General features: G+C 37.9%; 1 protein-coding gene across 1 annotated transcript in view; it reads left to right on the top strand.

The window, feature by feature from the left end:
* The window catches only part of LOC149300767 (retinoic acid receptor beta-like), a 182,396-nt gene that overhangs the window by 118,225 nt on the left and 40,402 nt on the right, over positions 1 to 23,769 (top strand). The window contains exons 2-3 of the mRNA XM_089484717.1: positions 4,929 to 5,077; positions 23,375 to 23,516. Coding sequence (XP_089340843.1) covers positions 4,929 to 5,077; positions 23,375 to 23,516 — 291 coding nt within the window. The remainder of the gene's footprint in view (positions 1 to 4,928; positions 5,078 to 23,374; positions 23,517 to 23,769) is intronic.

Below are 23,769 nucleotides of genomic sequence, written 5' to 3'. Positions count from 1 at the left end.
GAAGTCTCTGTGCAGGTTCGGGCTAAGAACCCTGTGAGGTAGGCAGGTATAGATGTGCCTGGTTGCAGACGGCTGTCTGCTGCAGCTTTAGACTTCTTCCTGGACACCATATACAGAAACAGTACTGATGGACTGGACAAAAGAGATTGGAGACTGTCAGATGGACTGAGGAAACTTGCAGAGTCTGGGGAGACGGACGGATGGCACCGCAGTCTGGGGAGACTGGCATAGAAGGCCAGGCAACCCAAGGTCATACACAGCAAGTTACACTGGGATGAGACGGAGGCATAAACAGTCTAAGATCAAATAGAAGCTGGGAGGAACACTGGTATATAAAGGCCACCCATGACAAGTTACTCAGAAGTGTCTCAGAAACCTAAACAAGTATAGCATTGGGCATAAGGAAACCATGAGGATGTCTCCCATACTCAGGGTTTCTGGTTCTAATCATTAAGTTGCTGGCATGTTTAGATTGCATGTAAAGATTGCAAAAACCTGTAAGCACACCGTATGACCCTGTTTATATATATGTCACTCTTGGCTTGAAGGATACACTTGCAAAAATCTAATTGTGGATACACAAGGCAATGAGGAGGCTGTTCCAATGTTGTTAGTTTAGGGTGAAGCATCAGGGTAAACGTCCTGTCCTTCCTCTTAGTCTGCATATTATATACCCTCCAGGCTGAAGTGATGTTATCTGCATGCTACAGAACATATATCACTCTCTCAATTAGGAGATGTATCATTTACTTAATGAGCTTGGGATATCTGTAACTGTTGGCGCAGTAATCACTTATAATCAATGACTGATAAGGAACAAGCAGCCTGTGTCACAGAAAATTAAACAGCTCCTAGTAATTGCAGGTGATTAATGCCTAAGGATGTCCTGCCACTCATTGAAAAAATCACATTTTTTTCTGGGTTTGAGGGTCAGACTAGGTCAGATTTAAAAAAAAAAAAAAAAAAAAAAATAAAAAGAAGAGAAAAAAGTAAAAATAAAATAGTATATGCATGTTAAGTATCCTGAGTACCATTAACATCATAGCCACACATTTGTATCCATTGTATGGAATATTAAAATATACAAAGGCAGATGGTGTGGAACATCTACACTGGGGTCTATTCATGGAAAGGGGTCTGTGGCTCCATATGATATTTTGCCATAAGTTAACCCCTCTATCCCCTGAGCAGGGGATGGGGTGAGGGGTAAAGTTGGGGTCAATGCCATCCAACACTATATGATGCTCCTTGAGCTCAAAATTTAAATGATTAAATCATTATTTCGGGGGAAGGGGGGTGTTAAGTGTTCAACAGGACCAGAAATGATGGTTTTAATGCTGTGTGAGTTACAGAGAGTTCAGTTTGGAAGAATAGGTAGAACAGCAACTTTAACGACCATAACCAAGTATAGGTTGGATCCTGCTTACAAAAGCCTCCTAATGGCGTACTTTTCATATGGCCTGGATTGTGAATCACTATATAACATTGTAGTAAGCCTATAGCAACCAGGAGTGTTTATACTGTTAAGACCCCTTTCCATAATAACATTATAATAAAATATTATAACAAATATTCTGCCTTCATAATACCTGGTTTTCTTTTTTTCCTTGTGCTGTCACACACCTCATTCTTTGTGATTATAGTGACATCTAAATTCTGGACACCCCCATTCCTTTTGGCATCTGGCATTGTGCGGTGTACACCATGAATCTCAACTCCTCTAGAAAATAAATGTAAATTGGCCAGCAGTAACATCTCATCTTTTATACTATTAAACTTTCTTTGAAAGAAAGGTTAGGTGTAACATTTTTCTGGTTTGTCCTCCATTTCAGACATAGTTATCCCTTATAACTTTCAGAGCCGCAATTTCAGAATCAACTGTATACTTTTATGTTTTGGGATACTCGGCTAAAAGGATTGTTGTGTATAATCTCCCTGGAACCCTGGTATGATCTGTAATATTGTGTCTTCTGGAAATGTTATTGCAGAAAAACGTAAGACTTTAAGAGCCGGTCTAGGCGGGTGTCAAGACAAAGATTTTAAGCCAAATTGTTAAGTAATTTTCACAAGGTTTTTTAAAACTGAAAATCTAAATTTGACTGAATACAGATTTTTTTTGATTAGATAAAAATAAAATCTTGATTTATTAAACTGGAACCTTTAAAAAACAGGCTCCTACACTGTGTTTTGGAAATTAAAGTAATTTGACAAGAGTATGTTATTATTGTGTATGTATTTACTTAACTTATGTTTTAAGTTTGTGACAATGAAAACAACATCAGATATATTTATTTTTTTAACTGCTAATGCTCAGGGTACAGCCACACATTTCAATGAATTCACCATTTATATACTATATGTATAATAAAATTCATTTTGGTAGTCTTTATGTATTGTTAAACTAAGACAATAACACATTTAAGGGTCTCCTTACCCCAATCTCTGTTTTATTGGAGGAGCTAAATTTGATTTTGTTTTCTTAACATTTGTTTTCGGGTCCATTTTTATCATATCCTATCAGAACTAGACTAATTCTGGTGTCGCGCTGCTTGATGTCTATGGCCTGTCTCCTGATTGCCCCAATAGTAGTACGTTACACCAGAATCACTCCAGGTTTACCTTGATGGATAGAGCCCTAAGTGTTCCAGCTACATCTTTTAGGTCTGTGGGTAGTTTTTTTTTTTACCTCCATTCTGTCTTATGTTCAGGTGCAGTATTTGTTATTTGATTTAACAATCCAACATTGTGATCCAACTCTGCACTCTGCATTGTGATTACCTGCATTCAATTAATCTTTTTAACCATTTCATGTATGGTAGACATATGGGATATGCATTTCATTGGTTTGCTGTAAGCCGCTTCTTATTTGAAACAGTTAATAAAAACAAGCTGGGTAAAATAAAGTATATAACACAAGTAATCCCATAACAATGGTGAAGTTAGGGGTGGAGAGAAGCTTCAAGCCCCTCCAACTTTTAGACTAATAGCATTTTTATTTGTGTTTGCATTATTTTCAGTTAATGTGACATTAAAATTAGGTTGGGGCCTCCGAAAACTTTCTCTATGTATTGAAACAGTAATTGGGTTAAAGAATGACAATCACCATTTTTTTTCTTTTTTTTTTGTCCAGATAATATGTTTTATATATTAAAAAAACAATAGACCTTTATCAAACCTTAAGAAGAGTTAAAGTAATTGTGTGTGGAAATAAGGCATAAATTAGACAGCATTCTTCTATCTTATTCAGTACAATACACCTCTGCATTTAGTTTTTATTCCCCTATATTTCAAGCTACAAAACTATGTAGTCTATTCACAAAAGGGAGAGTTGGTAGGACAGTTTGCAGGAGGGATGAGGGTTTCAAATCCTTGACTTCGCTATATGTTACGAAGGCCCTGCCTCGTTGATCTTCTGCTGCAGGAAGAGCTTGGTTGGCCCTGTGTCATGTGTAGTTAAGTCAGTGAGCTTCCTTGAAAGACTTGTTGCACATTGAATTATACATTACAGGGCCAGATCAGAGCTTCTTACTGAAGAAACTTGCCAGCATTGGTCAAGGAAGTGAGCAAGTTAAAACCACAACTCTTCCGCAAACTCTCATGACGGCTCTCCCTTAATGAATAAAACCCACTGTGTTGTTTTTTTATACGTCCAAAGAAATATAGTTGCTAATGTGCTGTTCCAAAAAATGCAAAGGGAAAAGGTTTCTAATGAGTCATTTTTGTTTGCATGGCTATATGTTACTGTTATTCCAATCCACCAAAAATATTTAAAAGCAGATGAGCCGCACAAAAATGTTTTAACCATTGTATTTATCCTTTGATATAAGGGTCAGTATAAATTATGGAAAATTCCATGCGTGCCAACATTTTAAATGGCCAGAGAGGGACAGAGAAAGGTGGGGTAAGAGCCGCGGCACTACCGAGATATTTTATGTAACGTGACCTACTGATCATTATTTATTTTTTATTTATTGATCATTATTTTTATAACCAAATTCATTTTATCTGCACAATATAACCGGTACACACAATTTATGCTGTTTAACGATCATTGCATTTTTTAGGGCTATAGAACATTGTGATACAGTCATACCCAACAAACATTCAAACAAAAGGGGGCATCAGGGAGGAAAGAGGGGCAGAGATATTTGGGTCCCAAAGGATGACTTCGCCTTAGGTTTTGCCACTTTCAAGGTATACATAGATGATGTTGGAACATGTTTGAACGGAAATGTTTCTCCATGTCCACGTCACTTATGGATTCTAAAGACACCTTTTAGATTAATTGAAAATATAAAAAAATCTGACTGCGTTATAGAGAGAAGGGTAGCGATTCAGGAGGACCTGTTCTGCTAAGGGCATTGGTGGTCCACGTGTTACTTTTCCCACATCCTGAACTTTACTGTAAAAAAACCTAATTTAATGGTGTTTACAGCTAATGACATGATATCTTAGCTGATCTCAGGATTTGCTTAATTATTTCTTCTTTTATTTTACTAGTTTGTTAAGTTAGTAACCCCTTGGTGGCAGCTACATTCTTAGGAATAAAACCTAAATATCTCCAAAAAAAAGCTGTAAAGCCAACAGTTTTCCTTTAACCCAGCTTCTCTCATAAAAAGACTTCTCTCCTTCGTCATTTATTAAGTAAATTAGCAGATATTTAAATCCCCCAACTGAACAGCCAGTCGGAGAGAAGAGATTTGGTGATTAATATGGGGTGAGTTTAGTGGTAGGCCATGTACATAACAAGTTGAAAGCCAAGTTAGTGGAACTGAATTATTGAACATTTTCAAGACCTAAAAAATGACATAATTGTCTGTACCTGCTCTGTTACTTTTCAGATAAATCTACTTTAATACACACTATAGCGAATAAAGTATAACAGAATCGTAACTAAATGAGAGTTTCCCCCTTTTTTTGTTTTGTAGCCATCGAAACACAGAGCACCAGTTCAGAGGAGCTGGTTCCCAGTCCTCCGTCCCCTCCCCCTCCTCCGCGTGTTTACAAGCCCTGTTTTGTGTGTCAGGACAAGTCATCTGGATATCACTATGGAGTCAGTGCATGTGAGGGGTGCAAGGTAAGTCCACCTGTCATATATTGTTGTGTTCTTGCTTTAAACAATGGGTCGGCCTAGAAATCACTGTGATAAAAATATAGAGAACATAGAATTTGACGGCAGATAAGAACCTTTCAGCCCATCTAGTCTCACCATTTTTCCTCAATTAGCCCTCAGTCTTGTCTTAGAGTCAGAAGAACGCCAATCCCATGCATGTTTAAGCTCCCCCACTGTATCAGCCTCTGGCACTTCTGCTCGGAGGCACTTATCTACCACCCTCTGTAAAGTAGAGAAAAGGACCTATGTATGTTAAATACGTATATGGAACTCACATATTATAAACTAATACTTACTAATGACAATAAATAATACAACTGTTTTAGCATATTCAATTCAAAATATAAATCTAAATATATGTGCATCTATTCTGTTCGAGACGCATTAGAACTCACAATTTTATTAAGAGTCTCATGGGACTTGAAGTACAACAAACTTCGCAAGTTTAACGTTTGACAACTGTCGCCTAAAGGCCAAGACCCCGCAAAGCACTGAGTGACGGTTGCTGTTTATCAGAATTCTTATGTTCAGTGTCAAGAGTTTTGCTCTTAAAAACAGTCAAAACCTATGACAGGATTACATAAAAAAAATAATTTTACAGCATATAGGAACTATTTAGCCCATCTAGTCTGCCTGTTTCTCCTGATGCAAAGACTCAAACCATAATTGGTCCTTGGTCTCATCTTAGTTTCAAGGTAGGACTATGTCTATCTAATGAATGCTTACATTTCCTTACTGTATTATCCTTTACCAACTTCTGGGAGGCTGATCCACTTATCCACCACCCTCACAGTAAAGTAAAACTTCCTTCCATTACACCGAAGCCTCTGCGTCTCTAATCTTAGAACAAGAGGTCACAATCTAACATTTCATTAGAGATTCTTTAAACCTCGCTCCAGAAGCTCTCTTTATTCTCACCATCGCCATTTTTAAACTAGATGAAAAGAAATGTTAACACGCCATTTTACCATGGTCTAGAAATCTCCCCTTATGGAGAAAGGACTGGTTACTCAAAAGAGCAGCTTTCATTAACGTGGCTAGGTCCTTGTAAGGGCTTCACATCCTTTCTTCATGACACTTTGCTTTCTGCATTGAAAGGCCTGCAGGAATGGGACTGAGCGCAGCCTGGTGCCCATCCAGACAAAGGCAGCATTGTGCGGCGTCAAGAGCGACTGGTGCACTTGAAAATGCCGCTGCCTGTTAGGCTCTTGTCTCTTGTTTTAGGCAATGAAAAGGCTGGCATTCCCTTGCTGGCAGCAGTCCGACCTCTCGGAGCAAAGCTGCCTTGTGTAGGGTTCTAGTTCATTAACCAAAAGGCAACAAATCAACCTTTACAAAAAAATAATGATGTTATATTTTTTATTTTTTTAACTTGACCAGAAAATATATTTATCAGAGTTGAATGTACATTGAAATCCACTTTGAATAGCATGATGAGGTTTAACTGTAAAGTAGGGTATGTCATTAAACAATATTATGGTGCAAAATGTATTAACCAGCATTTCATTGTTCTCAATAATGACTATTCTATTTATCAGAAATAACTCTTTACTAATCAATATGGACATTCCATTGGTTGCAAAGTTGAGACTACTTTTAAAAGTTTAAACATTTCTACACATATATGCACATGATATGATAGCGCCACTTTGCACCAAAACTGCTCTTTCTACTGACCCATCTGCTGAATCAACTGTGCAACGAAACCGAAACATGTAAAAGCACAAGCTCGTAATAAAAAGATCTGTTCCTTAACCCAGCGTCATATTGGATAAAGTCTTCCAATGATTTTATGGACACCACTAAAAAGGTGACGTTTTATGAATAGGCTTTGCTTGTTTTTCTAAGAAATAATGTATTTTTCCCCTAGACCTTGTGGATCGATACGGCTTGTTATTACCCCTATAATTGGTAAAGTAAATCATGATGTTCCCCTTGTGAAGTTCACTCTTATAACACTTAAACTGCGTAGTTTCATGGGAAAGCTCTGTATTTAGAAAAATTGTTGTTTTAATTGCAATATATATATCTATATATATATCAAAATCAACTATGCTATATATATGTGTGTAAATATATAATTCATCCTAACGTATAGAGTTCTGAGCTCACTCTGCTCTTATGCATATACGGTTTCCGATTTGCTTGTTCCTGTCATGTGACATTGTGACAGCTAACATAGAATACATAGGATAAAGAACAAGGAAAGGGTATGACCTTGTTCACGGTATCAGTGTAGACAAAACATCATAAGGTCCCTTATGAACCAAAATAGAAGCAAATCAAATGATTTAGGTAACACGTTTGACAGTTGTATGCTTTCTTAAGTTATCCTAACGGAGATCAAGAATAACATTTTTTTCTGAATTGGTATGATTTGGGCCAATATGGTTACGATAAAGAACAAGGCTGAGATGACAAAGCTACTGGGAGTTACATTCGTTTTGTTGCCATTTTTTTAGTCTTTGCTTTCTTATTCGTTAACATCTGGCGAGAATAGGTGTAAACATAATGGCAGTTTTGACAGCTTTCGGGTTAAAACCATGATTGCCCTCATCAAGGTATGGATTCCGGTTCAAAAGTTCATCGGAGAAGGAGACCGAGTAATAGCAGCGCCACTGAAAATATTTGAGCTTTTAGTTGATTCATTTAATACAAATTTCCCCTGACAGACTTGAAAATGAAACCCACAAATCTCATGTGGTGTTGCCAATTGCAGCCCTGTATCCAACACGCTATTAGTGTAGTTTTTCCTCTGCTTTTAATTTTAGTCGTGTAACTTATTTCCTGTTATGGCGGCTAAACAACAGAACGACTAAAGGTGTTGATTGTTTTCTTCTGTGTTTCCTTAAGATAAGAAAGGGAATATTTAACATTTTTTACCTACTTTGTTATTGGTTGGTTGCGTTTTTCCCAACATTATTATTGCATTTTGCTGTACTTATATACATATATATATCAGTACACACCTATTACATATTATTTAAAAGCACCTATCTGGGACAAAAATATTGGGTATTCTGTCACACTATATGGCTATGTATTGCATACTGTGTTAAAGTATCCCAATTTTAGTGTTTTTTGAAAAATTTTATATGGTTATATTGCTTACCAAGGAGCTGAATCGGTGGGACGGCACTGCATTTTAACCCACTGAGACTCATTTAATTTAAAGCCTTCTCTGGATACCATTAATGAGGCACCTCATTAAGTTTGGGTGCTTAACCCTATGGTCTGGTAAGGACCTGCAAATATGAACAAAAAATACTGGGGTGCTGCTAAAATGACCCATATGAACACACAACAAATCAATGAATCAGCCGGCATCCTGCAAATTTTATTTAAAAGCACCTATATGATCATATATTTGTCGGCAGGTGTGAACAAATGCTGTAAAGTGAGAATGCTTTCAACAATATATTAATAGTTTGTTTTTCTCATTTAACAAAATGCAAAGTTAGTGAACAGAAGTAAAATCAATATCAATATCTGCCTTCTAAACAGCATTAATCCTTCTATGTATACTATGTATTTTGCATGCATATAGTTATTTGTATGATTAAACAATTATACTAAAGAGGTGCTAATGATCATCAATTCAATATGTAGGTTGAAACACAATTATTAACAGAAACAGTTGTGTAGGAGAAATAAAACTGGATGAGGATCAGCCAAACTCAGTAACAAGGTGAGGTTGCTAAAGACAGTTTAATGCTAAAAGTCATAAAGCATGGCAAGACTGAGCACAGCAACAAAACTCAAGGTAGTTATACTGCGTCAGCAAGGTCTCTCCCAGGCAGAAATGTCAAGATAGGCAGGGATTTCTAGATGTTCTGTCCATGCGCTCTTGAAGAAGCACACAGAAATGGGCTATATTGCTCTGGACTGATGCGTCAAAAGTTGAAATATTTGGCTCTAAAAGAAGGCAGTTTGTTCGCCAAAAGGGTTAGAGAGAGAGAGAGGTACAAGAATGAGTGTTTGCAGGCAACAGTAAAGCATGGTGGAAGTTCCTCGCAAGTTTGGGGCTGCATTTCTTCAAAAGGAGTTGGGGTTTTGGTCAGAATTAATGGGTTTTGGTCAGATTTAGTAGTTTCCTTTGGGGTTATTCCTCTATAGTTTTCTGATATTCCCTAGTTGCTGTGTGTCATAATCAGCAATTTTGGTAGTTTCTTCAAAACATTAGCTCCAATAGTCAAAACTGAAATCCCTGCTCAACAGCTGCAAGAGACGCTAATATATTCGGAACGTCAGATTTCTAGAGTCATTTAGTACATTTATAACAAGGGCTTACTTTTGTTACACCCCTGCGTCTCTTTGCCTTCAGAATACTATTTCTCATTTATTTATCCTTTCAACCTCTGTCATGATTAGTAAAGCAGTATGAGTTGCTGCGCTGCTAGATATTTTTTTAACCCCTTCAGTCTGGTACATCCTCTAGAAAATACTTACGTTCAGACTTCAAGAACCGCCTCCCACCTGAGGCAGTCCCATGAGAACCAATCAGCAACCAGTGCAGTCATGTGATCAATGTGATGACCAATTACAGCGATTGCATGACTGCTAATACAGATGCTATGCTCTATCTATAATTGGTGTATAGTAGTTTGGTGGGTGGCAAGAGGGAAGCAGTGTTGGTTATGGAGGGAGATGAAGCCACTCTGACAAATATTGAGCCGCTATCATGTCAGATGACTCTAAGGTTCTACCTCCTCAAATGAGGTGTATGGAACCTGTCCCTGACAATGTTGGGTACCCCCAAGTATGTTGGAGCCGGGAATCACCCCATTTCTTGTGACTCCTGACATCACATGTGATATTGATGATCAGCAAATTAATCTTTACATTTTTTTACCAGTTCTGGCCAGGCCAGATTTTGTAGTTTTGCTATAGTTAGATATAGGGGAAAACGTTATAACCGTATTTGCTCGATTATAAGACAAGGTTTTTTTCAGAGCAAATGCTCTGAAAAATACCCCTCGTCTTATAATCGAGATCATCTTCTAATCAGACCTCAAATAGATGGAAAAAAAATGTCCGCTGGGGCCAGGAAGCCAGCAGAGTCGTCACATGACTCTGCCCCCTCCTTCTTCCTGTGAGGGCGGAACAAGAGAAGTTGCAAAGGGAAGCAGCCGGGCCCCTGCAGAAGTCTGCGAGTGAGAGATCTGCAGTTCAGGTAAGGGATGGGGGAGGGTTTATGAGCAAGTATGTGTGATTAATGGAATGAATGAGTATTGAAATGTTTGTGAATGAGTGTGTGTGTGATAACATGTATGTGTAAGGGGGGGGTGGTAGCATGGCCTAGGGAGGCTGTAATCACACTCCTATCATCATCCCCAGGTTCCAGCATGTACTGGCTGCCTGGGCTTGATAGGAGTGTGATTGCTGTTAGCAGTATATATGTTAGAGTGGCATATAGGGGTATAAGGCATATCATGGGGCAGAGGGGCATATAGGGGGTTAAAAGGCATATCATGGGGCACAGTGGCTTATAGGAGGGTATAAGACATTTCTGGAGGCAGAGTGGCATATAGAGGGTTAAAAGGCACATCATAGGGCAGAGTGGCAAATAGGGGGGGGTATAAGGCTTTTCTGGGGGCAGATGTGCATAACTGGGGGGGAAGGTTGGCAAATAAAAGGAAATAAAAACAAAAAATATCTTTCTCAATCATAGCTTTTATTGAATATGAAAAAATAGTTTACATGAATTCATATTTACTAGTAAACCTTTTTTCCTATAGGGTAGTCTTATATTCAGCCTTTTTCTTTTTTTCCTAAATTAATATTTAGATTTTGGGGGTCGTCTTATAATCAGGGTTGTCTAATAATCGAGCAAATACGGTATAAACAGGTAACACTTTCTCTAGGGTAAATTTTCAGTGACAAACAAAATATTGAATTTAAGAGGATTTTCTTAAAAGTTCCCATACAACTTACTAAATGTATCTAATGATGTTGTTCTATATACTTGGAGAATGATGTATATGCAGCCCCAACATAATGCAGGGTAGACAGGGATTACTTTTCATAGTTGTGCTAAAGAAATTAAATATAGGTAGAAAATACACATATTTCATATATTGATATTTATATATATATATATATAACAGGTGACCCTACAGTCTCACCACGTATGAGACATGCGGTGTACATTGTGGATCCTGGAAGGGTTAAAGGGGCTACCCCTCTTGAACAAAATATTAATTGTACTTTCTAGTATGCTTAGCAAATAAGCCTTAGCAGATCTGTCACTTTTTTATGTCCTGATAAAAATGTCCTTAATCATATGAAAGAACACAAACTTTAAAGAAACTTCTTCAGCTTCTACAGCAGCTTCCTATCAGTGCCTGCTTTTGTGTCATTTCCCAATGGTTGTAAAGTTTACTGTCTGGCATGACCAGGTTAAAATTTATTTGCAAATGAAGGAATTATTTGCTCAACTCACCATGCTCCGACTGTGTACCTTGAATAGGCCAGGTAAATATTTTTTTAACTACCTATAAACAAGAAGGACAACAGAAAAAAAAAGCCTGGAACACATCACGCCCTGTGTGCTTAGCTGTCAGGCTCAGCGGGAAATACGACACATTATGTTGACTCATTAAACATGTTATCTCGCTGGTGTTAGCACAACCATCACAGGGGATTTTTATGGCTTTGTAATACACTGTGGATTGAGCAAAAAAGCCAGCTGATGTGAATTGCACTATACACACAATGGGCTCCTATTGTGCCCAGATGGAATGCTGCATTCTGCTTGTCAATGGCTTCTTAAGCCACCTGAAGTCTCCTTAAAGCCACCCAATGCCTATATTAACTTCTCTCTCGTTTAACATAGAAATGGACAAATTCTATTAAAGTAAATAATAAACAGAGTTTTTTCTTTTGACATTCTTGCATCAGTGTTACATTATTTAACTATATTACGTTGGCTTTGAATAAAAGCCAGAAGGACTTGGATTTATTCAGCTCCTAGCAAGTATGGTTTCATATATCGCTCTTTATTTTCCTCAAAGTGGATAAGATATCCACACAATTAAAAGTGAAAGCTAATCTGGCCTCTCCTGCCAGTGGCGAATGTTCACAGAACACACACTGATACAATAGATTTTAAATAATTCATCCACAGTTTAATTTTTATTTTTTTCCAATCTGTAAATGAGGACATTTAATGCACCCAAGGACAAGAATAGCACTCGATCCTTTACCCATTAAGATAACACGATGAGGGGCAATGAGTTTGGATGATATAATGATCAAAGCCTAAAGTAACAGCCCGGATTTCATTACTGGATTTCTCATTAGGGAAAATAGAAGCGTGCCAAAGGGGCATCATGATATTAAGTGACCATGTCTGCTAGCTAAGATTGAAAGGGTAAGTCAAGAGCTCTCATAATGTGTCTCTGAAGTACACAATAATACAAATTTATCAAAAGAATAGGAAATAAAAAAACAAAAAATGTTTAAAAATGGTCTATGCCTTCATAGGACTCACATTTACTGACATATAATGAATTCTCCTCAGGTTGGCAGAAGCTATTGTAACCTACTGTGTACTGACAAAGGACATCTTATTAAGAAGCTGATGTAATAGACAGATTAACCCAAAGGTATATTTCAACTATATGATAAATATTTTACAAGTGTCATTATTATTATAATTATTATTATAATAGTGGGAGCTGCCCATGACGTCCTACTACCCACCTAAGCCTCTGATGTCAACCTGCCCTTATGCACAGCTAGGCCTGCTAGAAGATGGAGAGCTCCAGGAAGCCTATCCCAGTTACTATTATTATTATTATTAATTGCAGCAACCAGAAGTTACTGTGATGTAAAAACACCAATTAACCAGTAATTTAATCCTGGCTGTAAAAGAAGCCAATCAGTAGAGTTATTTATGATGACTTTGTATATGTGTCTACAGTGTAGGGTCTGGTACAGCATTTAGAGAAGGGGCAGAAAGCAGCAGCTATTAGATGTAGATTGAATGGAATTCAAGGTCATAACCATTGCCTCTGGCAAAAGCACAATGGGTGACAGGGACATAAACGTCGCCCACGCTCCAAATATTTTCATATTGGAACTTTTTACCATTTCTGTTAATATATTATGATTATTATTATTATTTGTATTAGTTTCGTAAAGAAGATATCTGTAGTTACTTTTTATGAATGGAAATAGCCAACTAGAACTGGATGTAATGGTATGTATGTATATGGGATATAAGGGGGGTGTTTATACGAGTTGCACAAGGTGTATGATCATACCGGCAGGCTTTCTTGGCAGCCAGGAGGAAATGGAGTCTAACCGCTTGTTTTCTGTTGGCTGCACATGTTCTGATTCAGATTGTTGTATGAATCCAGGCAATATATATATAGATATATATTTATATTTATATAGAGTATAATTTCTAGTATTGCTACTAGGACCAAGATAACAGGTACCAAAAAAACCCCCTGATAAAATCGGTAATTTTTCTCAGCACACTTTTAACTAAACCGAGCGTTGAAAACAAATAATAATTCCCCCAAACATCCCTTATAATAATAGTCAGGCAAAGTGGCTCATGCATCCGAATGTTATTCTTCCATGGCTTCGTTTATAAACCTGTAGATAAGTGATGCCTATGAAACAAAATCATCCATGGCAGCCAGCCTAGTACATGTCATGTTGGTGCAACAAAAGAATATAATACCAGTTAAGTTTTTATTATCGTTGGCACAAAAGCGTTGTTCTTATAAACTTGAGACAAAAAAACTTTATCGGCAACCATGTGGGAGATTGGCTGTAAAATGCTCTCGGGTCACATGACTCTCCGTGTTTAAAATGCAGAGAGAACAAGGTGCGCAGACGGCGTACGCTCATTTGCATTTTATTACGAAGGCCCTATCCACGGTCTAATAGTAGTATGATATATCACAAGGAGCGCAATAAAACAGAGCTATAAAAATATCCTCTTATGTTCCTCGTCTCGTACAGATGAGTCTTCCCCTTCCCCAATTTTTCTTAAATTTCATTTTTCTATGTCTCGTTTGGGATGACTACCATGTACCTAGTTTATAATCCCCACCAGCTGCTCAATGTATAATTAATAACAAAATTAAAAAAAGATGCATCCAATGCATTAGATCATCATTTTTTGCCTGGTTCTTATTGTGCGGCCAAGATTTATTGAATTCCACAAGAAATGGAAGATGGAGAGTACTAAATGTCGTCGTAAATCTCGAGGTTACACAAAAGCTTGGCGTTGGCCAAATTTTTATGCAAATCCTTGGTGGAGTATAGGTCTTGCATTCATTCTGGCAGTCATTTTGATCGTGCCAACTGTAAAAAGAGCGATATCTGTAATGACTCTTTCAGTACACAGCCTGACCCCATTTATCTAGGACAGTAAAACTGCACCCCGAAGGGAATATCGCTTTAATAATCATCACCATTAAATAAGACGGTGACCTTAAAATATATTGTATTGTTTATAATATGATAGAGGGGGATACATACGTGACGTGACTCAGAGAGGTCATGCTCTGGATGCATATTTATATAGAAGCTCATAATTCAATCTATGCGTTATGTGGGATGCAGGAAGATGTAGCGGGAGTCAGGCATTAGCAGACACTATTACCCCGGGCTTGCTTGATAGGTTAGTTTTACATGCACGCATTAAGAGCTGTTTTTTCTTAACTAATCCTAAATTTTTTTTTTGGTCTTTGCAATTTAGTTTTTTCCTTAGGGCTATTTACAAAACACCTGTAAGCATATACTCTAATTCAGGGGCGTCCAAGTTTTTTTCTGCAGTGGGCCACTTCATCAGAATTGTATCCGTGCGCGGGCCGCACTCATTTTTCACTGTGAGAAAATATGGCCTTTAATAAAATATGCAGAGTACAATAAAGTAAATGACACAAAACCTTTACTTTTCCTCTCACTGATTTCTGGGCCTACAAATTCAGGATTCTGGATAAGTAAAAATAAAATAGTTCTATTTATTTTAGCGATGCACTAAAATGAAAATTCTGGACCAAAACTGAAAATTCAGGGTTCACTTAGCCGAAACTGAAAATGACCCCCCACACACTTTTAATGAAAGTAAGTTACACACCAAAATTGTACAAAAAAATTATATATTATGATTGTTAACAGCAATCTCAGGCATACCCAGATTCCAGCATGTACTGGTTGGCTGGGCATTGTATTTTTTGTCCAATTTTAGTGTGTAACCACACTTTTATTAAAAGTAACACACCACAATTTGACAAAAAAAAATCAACAATATGACTTGGCATGATAGGAGTGTGATTGCTAACAGCAAACACACTCTTTTTATACCCAGGCAACCAGTAAATGCTGGAACCTAGGCATGATGGGACTGTGATTTCTGTTAGCAGATTGCTGTTAGCTGTTAGCAATCACACTCCTATCATCCCAAGTCAGCCAGTACATGCTGGTACAGGGTGGCTGCAAGTGCAGACCCCATACTGCTGGCAGCATCAATACACAAGGGGCAGCTAGCTAGGTTTCAGCATGTACTGGCTGACTTGGCATGATTGGAGTGGGATTGTTAACAGCAATCACAGTCCCATCATACCTAGTTTCCAGCACTTACACATCCATGCTATCACACACCCATTCATTCATATACTCATTCATTCACAGATTCATTCCCTCAATCAGGCATACTCATTCAAACACCCTCCCCCACCCCCTTACCTGCACTACAGCTCTCTCAATGCCGATCACAGACTTCGGCAGGGGGCGCGGCCTCCCTCGTTCTCCCCACAGAGGAGGCAGGACTGGAGCAGAGAATAGACCCTTCCACAAGTAAGCAGCAGGACCCTTGTGATCCTGGCTGCCGATCTCACGCGGACCGAATGTTGGACGCCCCTGCTCTAATTGCTGTACTCATTGGTATTGCTATCTTTTAAGAGGAACCAACAAATGTCATTATGTGCAAAGTGACCATAGAATATTTAGATGTTTAATTGTTTAACAAAAATGCTATAGTTTTAATGGCTGGATAAGTCTTTCACATTTGTATAGAACACCTCCATTTACTATGTTAACAGCTGCTAACATGCTTATATGCGAGTACCTCAGCGTTGTGGTCCTTCATCGATCTTAAGGAGAAGCTATCTGAATCAAAGAGCAGAATCAACCTACCTGTGTGATAGAACAAGCTAACAACTGACCTCTCAGCCAAAAGTTCGCAGTTATTCAGTTATCCAAATCTCATGGACTTTCCATGATCAGTGAGTTATAAGTTATCGCAGCTCCACACTTTAATTTAACCTATACATGGGTGAGCAGGTGTTGGCTTGAGCTCAGCAGTTGACCTGTTTTTGTCCTGGCTCGTTATGAGTTCACTTCAAGGAAGTCCAGCTTTACTTATGCTAGGCTTAAAGACATGAGCCCAGGCCGCACTTGATCCACACCACCCTCCACCTCAGCTATTTTGTAATGTAACCATATAACTTTTAAAATTGATCACGTTTGTCACATTTATTGCAAGCCTCATTGTATTTTTAGAAGCTGCATAAAAAGCGAGCTAATTATTATTAACTAAGATTGCTTTATGTAAAACTGGAGTTGGTAATGTTAAGCTCCTACCCCAAACTCCCACAGTTTGATAACAAATACAAATTGGTCCTTCTAGTTCATCATTTTCTCTCTGATTAATAAGCTTGGATGCCATTAACTTTAAGGAGAGGCATTGTAGCTGTCACTTATCGTATCTATCACTTATATTATTATAATTTTTGTTAATGTTCACTATCTTTTGACCTGTGATCATGTATTTAGTTGGCACCAACAATTAACGAGCATCTAAAGATACTGCAAAGTCAACAATATGAGTCCTTCTCAAACCATCACCTGGTCACATAGTCTGTTCTTATCATGCCATTCATCTTTCATGGACAAATATCTCCCTTGTGAAATGTATTAAATCTGTTAAAATATGTGATAATACTTTTCTTTAAAATTTGCCTATATGTGGGCATGCTGTCTTAACAAGTTGAGATAAACCTTTTTTATTGTCCACACAAGAAGCGACCTCTGTCTGAAGACAATGCCACCATTGTTCCATCATTAGCACGCCTGCAGGTGGCTGGTGGAGTCTTACTGCGAGTGTAACTTTATCTCTTTCACTACTTAGTAACATAATTCTCATTACAATGTCAGCGTTTGCATTTACCAGGCCTGCTTTTTGGGGGGATTAAATGTTGCTTTCCTCAAACATCTGCTGTTAGGTTTCATATTATATTGATGCCATAAAAATCTTGCATTGTACCTTCTCTGATCTTCCTATATGAAGTGGCATATGCTTTTTATGACGCAAGGTTCAATGCTTAGAGAGAATACCTAAACGAGTACATACAAATGACAAGGCATCTGTTTATCCAGTGAGAAATAAAGCAATGCATATCTGTATTTCTGTGATGTGACTGTTTAGTACATAATGGACAGATCTGTCCTTCAGACCCATTTGGTCGGTATGATTAACCTTTTGGTTTGCCATACTTCGAGTCTTTCGTCCAAGTTGATATCTCTTTTTTTTGGGCCATCATAGAAAAAATAGTAAAGTCACATAAGCTTTGGGGACATCAAAGGTCTCTTCGTCATATACATGTAGAGCTGTCTACAGGAAGACTGGGGGTGATTTGAGGTATCTGCAGAGTGACAACCCTGTAACATTATTAATGACCCATATAACAATATATATAATACATCAGTAAGTATGTAATGAGTGTAATATGTATATTTCTTAGAAAGGGAATATCTAATGACGCTTTCAGCCATAAGGTAGTTTAATAAAGGCCAAGAGTGTGATTTGCTACTTCTCAGAGAGGTGAGATGCTTTTTTAATTAAGTTTAAAGGAAGTGGTAAGGGTAAAGTACTTTATAATTAAGGTAATCACACACTCGACAGACATGCGCAGGCGTACTGGTGTCCTGTGCAAAATGTAAACTCTACTGTCATTTGAAAAGTTCCCTGTTCTTCTCAAACCACAAAAGCCACATTCTGACCACAAGCGCTTGTATTAATCTCTAAGCCAGTTGCTACTGTTTTTAATTGTTTTGTTTACTTCTATTATATCAAAGTTTTTTCCCTCTTCAAAAGCTTGATGAACTTCACCAATTTTTGATTCTCGAAAATTAAGAAAAGTGATTAAAACACAGCTCGGTGTTGGTGGGTCATGGGCAGAGTCAGGACCTCCTGGTAGGTGTCCCAGCTTATAGTTAACTAACAGCTTAGCTACCACCTGCAGATGTCAATCAACTATGTACTTTTGTAAATATAGATGTAGAGGCATTCACATGGTGTCTGGGGATGAAAGGAGCTGAAAAGGAGCAAACAGAAATTAATAAGGTCACAGACTCCCAAAACTAACATGTGCCGCATCCTTTACACATAGATGCACATTTGTATGCGTGTATATTTGTGTGTGTGTAGAGTAGAGGTTGTAGCCGTATTAGTCCAGTGGTGTCAATATCAAATAACAGATGGAATAAGTATCTTGTGATAATACCTTTTTTATTGGGCTAACAGAATTTTGGAATGACAAGCTTTCTGAGCAAAATGACACATAGAATTCAATGTTGTGTGGCGGGGGAGGGGGGCTTACTACCCAGATCTGATAAGGGAGGGTGAGATGTTGTAAAAGTATGTGTCCCTCCAGAGGGTCATAAATGTTCTGAGTAGGGAATTTTGAGGGGGGGTTTTAGCACTGCTGAAGATAAATTGACCAAAAAAAACCCCCATAAGATGCTAGTGCTCACATACAGGGAATAGGAATGCAGTGATGAATATAGGGATGGGAATGTATATGTCTACACATGCTATCATATATACAGGTACATATAGATGAACATGGTGCACTTAAAAATACAGTACATATAGCAGGTGGGGGGTTATGTAAAACCTGTGTAGTGGGATAGGAAACCCAAATCGACATTGAGTCCTCTATTCTTGCTGTTGAATAGTTGAATCATTCTGACTTGAAAAGTTTGTCTTTCTTTGGTATTACTGAAGTCCCCTTTCAGTACTTTGATTTTTAGGTCCTTGATAGAATGGTCATTTTGGGTGAAGTGGTGTCCCACAGGGGTGCAGTAGGAATTTTCCTTGTGATGTTTAATGGAATGTCTGTGCATGTTCATTCTGCCATTTAATTGCTGGCTGGTTTCTCCAATGTAGCATCCTAAGTCACATTTCGTGCGTTGTATCATATACACTACATTGCTAGTTGTGCTGGTATATGATCCTTTAATACTGTAGGTCTTGCTGTTGTGGCTGGCTATGTTGTCTGTGCATATATGTTGGCACAGTTTGCAGCGGGGCCTTTTGCACGGTGTGGTCCCTTTTTCTTTATTCATTCTGTCAGTGGGTAGTTTCCGGTTAATTAATTTTTGTTGCAGTTTTGGGGGTTGTCTGAAGGCCAAAATGGGGGTTTCAGGGAAGATGTTTTTTAGTGTCTCATCTTTTGCTAGCATAGGCTGTAGGTCTTTGATGACTTTCCGGATTTCTTCAAGCTCTGGGTTATAGGTGACTACAAGTGGTACAAGCGTAGAGATTCTTTTTTCTCTATATTATAGCAGGTGTGTGCGTGGAAATTTGAGAGCAGAGTTGATTTGTATATAAATCTATGTGTGTATATACAGTATACACATTATAAATTGTACTTATTTAGTTTATTTATTTTGCCAGTAAAGCTTATTAATACTTGTATTATTATATTTGGCAGGTTTATTTATTTATTTATTTATTTTTTACAGTTTTTCTACTAATGTGTGCTTTAAATGATACCCTCCCTTACAACTTATCAAGGACTCCTCGTGCAAATAAAAAGTCATCCAAAAACACATTTTGGAGGTTGTTAGTCATAGTGTTTCCAGCAGAATAAAGTATTGCTGGTAGTTTCCATTTACTAATAGCATATTCATATTTATTATCTGTGCATGAGAATGACTGAAAGTGGCGTGTCTGTGTTTGACATCCGTCTTTAGCTTGATAAGTGTGATAGCAGTTATTATGCCTAATAATAATGAATAATGCAGTTAAATATCACCCTCGTTTCTTAGTAACGGCATATGTGTTTATTACTAGAATATTAAACAACACCAAGAAAATGATACAAAAAAAGTCTATTTAACTTGACATGGTTACTGACGTGGCTTCCCAATGAGATCTATCTAAAACTGCACTTTTTTGATGAAGTAAGTCATTGATAGAGTGACATGCTCCTGACCAGCAAAATTCTGATGCACAAATATAACCGACCTGTGCATGTTTTTCTGAATAATTATTTTTGCAACATGGTGTTGCAGATGTGGCCAACATTCCTCCCTGACTTGAAAGTTGTACCCTAGCTCCCTCTTATCTCACTCATTGAGTTTGTAGTGTGCGGCGATACAATGATATTTCATCGCCGGAGATAGAGTGTGAGGGCTGAGCTGATCTGTTTAAGGTTCTTAAGAACATAAGAAGATAAGACGGCCAGTGCTCTACCTGTTTTTTAGAGCAATGTCCTCACTGATCCGATACACAGGATAAGATGTAAATGGAACAGGGATTGCAGACTTAGCCCTTGTGTAAATTACCCAAAATGCACCGGTAACCTCTAGAGGACACAGGTCATTACCTGAACTCAAGTAATCCAATCCCTTATTAAATCAAATCTTTAATATTTATCAGTTACAAAGTGTAGGAATAAAACATGCAAATAGTTCATAAAATAACTCTATATTACATCATACTATGATCTCACTCGTATCTTAATTTAGAAAGGGTGCTCTTTATTAAGAGAGGAACAGAAATGCCTGTGTGGGTCAGACCATTTTTAACATTTTATGAAAATTGTGTTGATTTGCCAATAATTACCAAGGGAACCAGTTTATGCTCTCAGTCCTTTTAAATAAATGTCTATTTAGCCTAAATAAAATATAACATTTGAAATTAAAATAAAACAAGTGTTCAATAAATCTAAAGTGAAATTAAAGAGGCAGCCTTGGTTTATTATTTGTTTTAAAACCATCAGGAGATTTTATGAATAAGAATCAGGAAACAATGGTAAGCGTTCTGTAACTAAAGCTGAATGCATATGGGGTAACAACATAATGAATCCTTAATGCCTACAGACAGGGCACATATACCCTGCACACATACACGTTGATTATTACAAAATTATCTTTCTATGAGCTTCGCTAGTTGTTCCAAGGGACCTATTTTATGCCAGCCACACACTTAAGGAGCCTGTCAATGGTGCCCAGGCCAGCGATCCAACTGATCACTATATGCACCTTGAATGAGTATTTGTCATCTTAGGGCCACCGTGATGGGTGATCACAATAACCAGTAACTGCTGCAGTTATACTTCTCATGGCCGCACACCTATAATTCATATCAACTGTAAAAAAGTTGCATGCATCTTAATACCACGCTAACATCCAAATACAAGCCAGCATACTATCATGTCACCCATTCAGTGCCAGTGAACCTGACATAATGCGCATGTGGTGACATGTGTAACCCACATGCTACTCATCTATCACATACCACAGATAGCAAGAACCCTGGGAGGCATTCTGATGATTGCATGTGCTTTCCGCCAGGGTGCATTCTGCATGCTGCAGCGGTGGCTCATGGGAAGGGAGCAGCAGAGTAATAGTATGTGAAGTAGCAGCTAATGCATAAGTATAAGGAAGGTGAGTTTACAACTGGGCTCAGCATTGGCTTGTTTATAACCCAGTATTCATCTGGTTGGAGAGAAGAGGGAATAGTACAGGAGTAAGCCCATAGGTTTTGCAGGCACCACGCTGCTTCTTTGTTGGCTAATCCATCGCTATGTAGCAGTGCTTGTTTCTGCATCTTAATCTTTTCTCCAATTGTTTTGACTTTATTAAAATTCAACAGCCTGGGTTTACAAATCTGCATTTTCCACCCGCCACAAAGAGCTGTGTTCTTCCATGCAGTCTTATCACAAAGCCAAAAGTCTATCAGCGTAATTAGAGCATGTCTCCTTTGACTTAAACGTCAGAAATGCAATGTTTCTAGATGCCAGAGTGTACTGCCTGTGCTCTATTATATTATATGAATTTCCAATATAGAATTAGAATTCAGGCCATGCTCAGTGAATATTCCAAAAACACCTATCTAAGGCATAAATATCGGGGATTCTGTCACACTATATGGCCGTATATTTCGTAGCCTACCACCACGTTAAAGTACCCCAAAGCTTGGCGAGTCCTATCTAATTTTTCACAGCTTTATTGCAAGGAGAATGCTTATGCCTTTGATTATTTTTAGGTTGTTGCACTCCCCTATTTTTGTTTCTACTAAACACAAAACAGGAGTATTGCGGTCAAACAAACATAAAGTAAAATGATGAAAAAAGCCCCAATCTCCAAGTATGGAGCACATTTGCTCATGAAGAGGTTAAAAATGTCATATTTGGTAAAGTGGTATGAATAGTGGTATTCAGAGACAATATACCAGATCATTAAAACGCTGCTTTCTGCCCTTTGGATGAAAATAAATTTGGCGTATGGAAATTGAAGTATGGTTTATGAACAGGCAGAGATTTTGTACATACCTTGAAATGAGAAAGAAACAGACATGACTTATTTAGCGCTGTTCAATATTTAACAAGACTTGCAGTTTCTTATCACAAGGCTGTATTAATTTGTTTGGAACATAATGACAATATTAATTATTAAACGCTTTGCGCTGAATTGCAAGTCGTTACCCAGCGCCTTCATCAGCAGTTAGAGTGCTAGGTATCGCTCCTAGGAACAGTGCAGGAAGAATTTATTTACCGGATTTATGAAACAAAGAACATTTTCCCTAAGACGTCCGTACAGAGTGCAGAACCCCAGCGTTGTTTATATATTCCTCCATCTCTAGAATAAGTAGTTAAACTTCGAATGAACCCAGTTTCTTTTCCAGTCTGGCTGTCATTGGGTATCACAGAGTATTCTTGCAATCTACAAGTACTGGTATCATTTTCAACAACACGGCATCATAATCTACTCGCTGTACTCTAGTGTTCATTAAACAGCGCGCTCTAAGCAACAAGGGAAAGGGATACAAAGCCTTTAATATTTCATATGGGTTTTGAAGGTTAACATTATCCAGCATTTCCACTGGAGACATTTCATTAACTTAATAGGCCAATCTGTGGTGTGGCAAACATAGATTTCATTTCTCGTTTGATGTTGCTCCCTTTTTTTTAATGTGGTTTTTTTTCCTCCCCCATTTCATTACAGGGCTTCTTCCGTCGAAGTATTCAGAAGAACATGATTTACACTTGTCACAGAGAAAAGAACTGTGTTATCAATAAAGTTACTAGGAACCGCTGCCAGTACTGCAGACTACAGAGGTGCTTTGAAGTGGGAATGTCCAAAGAATGTAAGTTGAATGCAAGGAATCCTTTTTTATCAGTAAAAATGCTCATCGCCCAAATGTGCCGTACGTAAGATACATTCAAGACTCTAGTCTGCTCTTTTTATCCCAATGTCAGATTCACTTGTTTAAGTGTCCTCACTTAAGACTTCATTAACCTGGCTTGTCATTAAATGTGAACTCCCATTTCTTTGTATTAGGTCAATGAAAAGTTTTTCAAACATATTGTGCTAATTTCCTTCCTTTAAGAGTGCATAAT

This window comes from Sceloporus occidentalis, unplaced genomic scaffold (assembly GCF_023333645.1).
Source record: "Sceloporus occidentalis isolate IW3139 unplaced genomic scaffold, rSceOcc1.0.p SCAF_23, whole genome shotgun sequence".
Classification (NCBI taxonomy): domain Eukaryota; kingdom Metazoa; phylum Chordata; class Lepidosauria; order Squamata; family Phrynosomatidae; genus Sceloporus; species Sceloporus occidentalis.
Note: the sequence above shows the minus strand (reverse complement) of the source record. Positions and strands in the feature narration are given on the sequence as shown.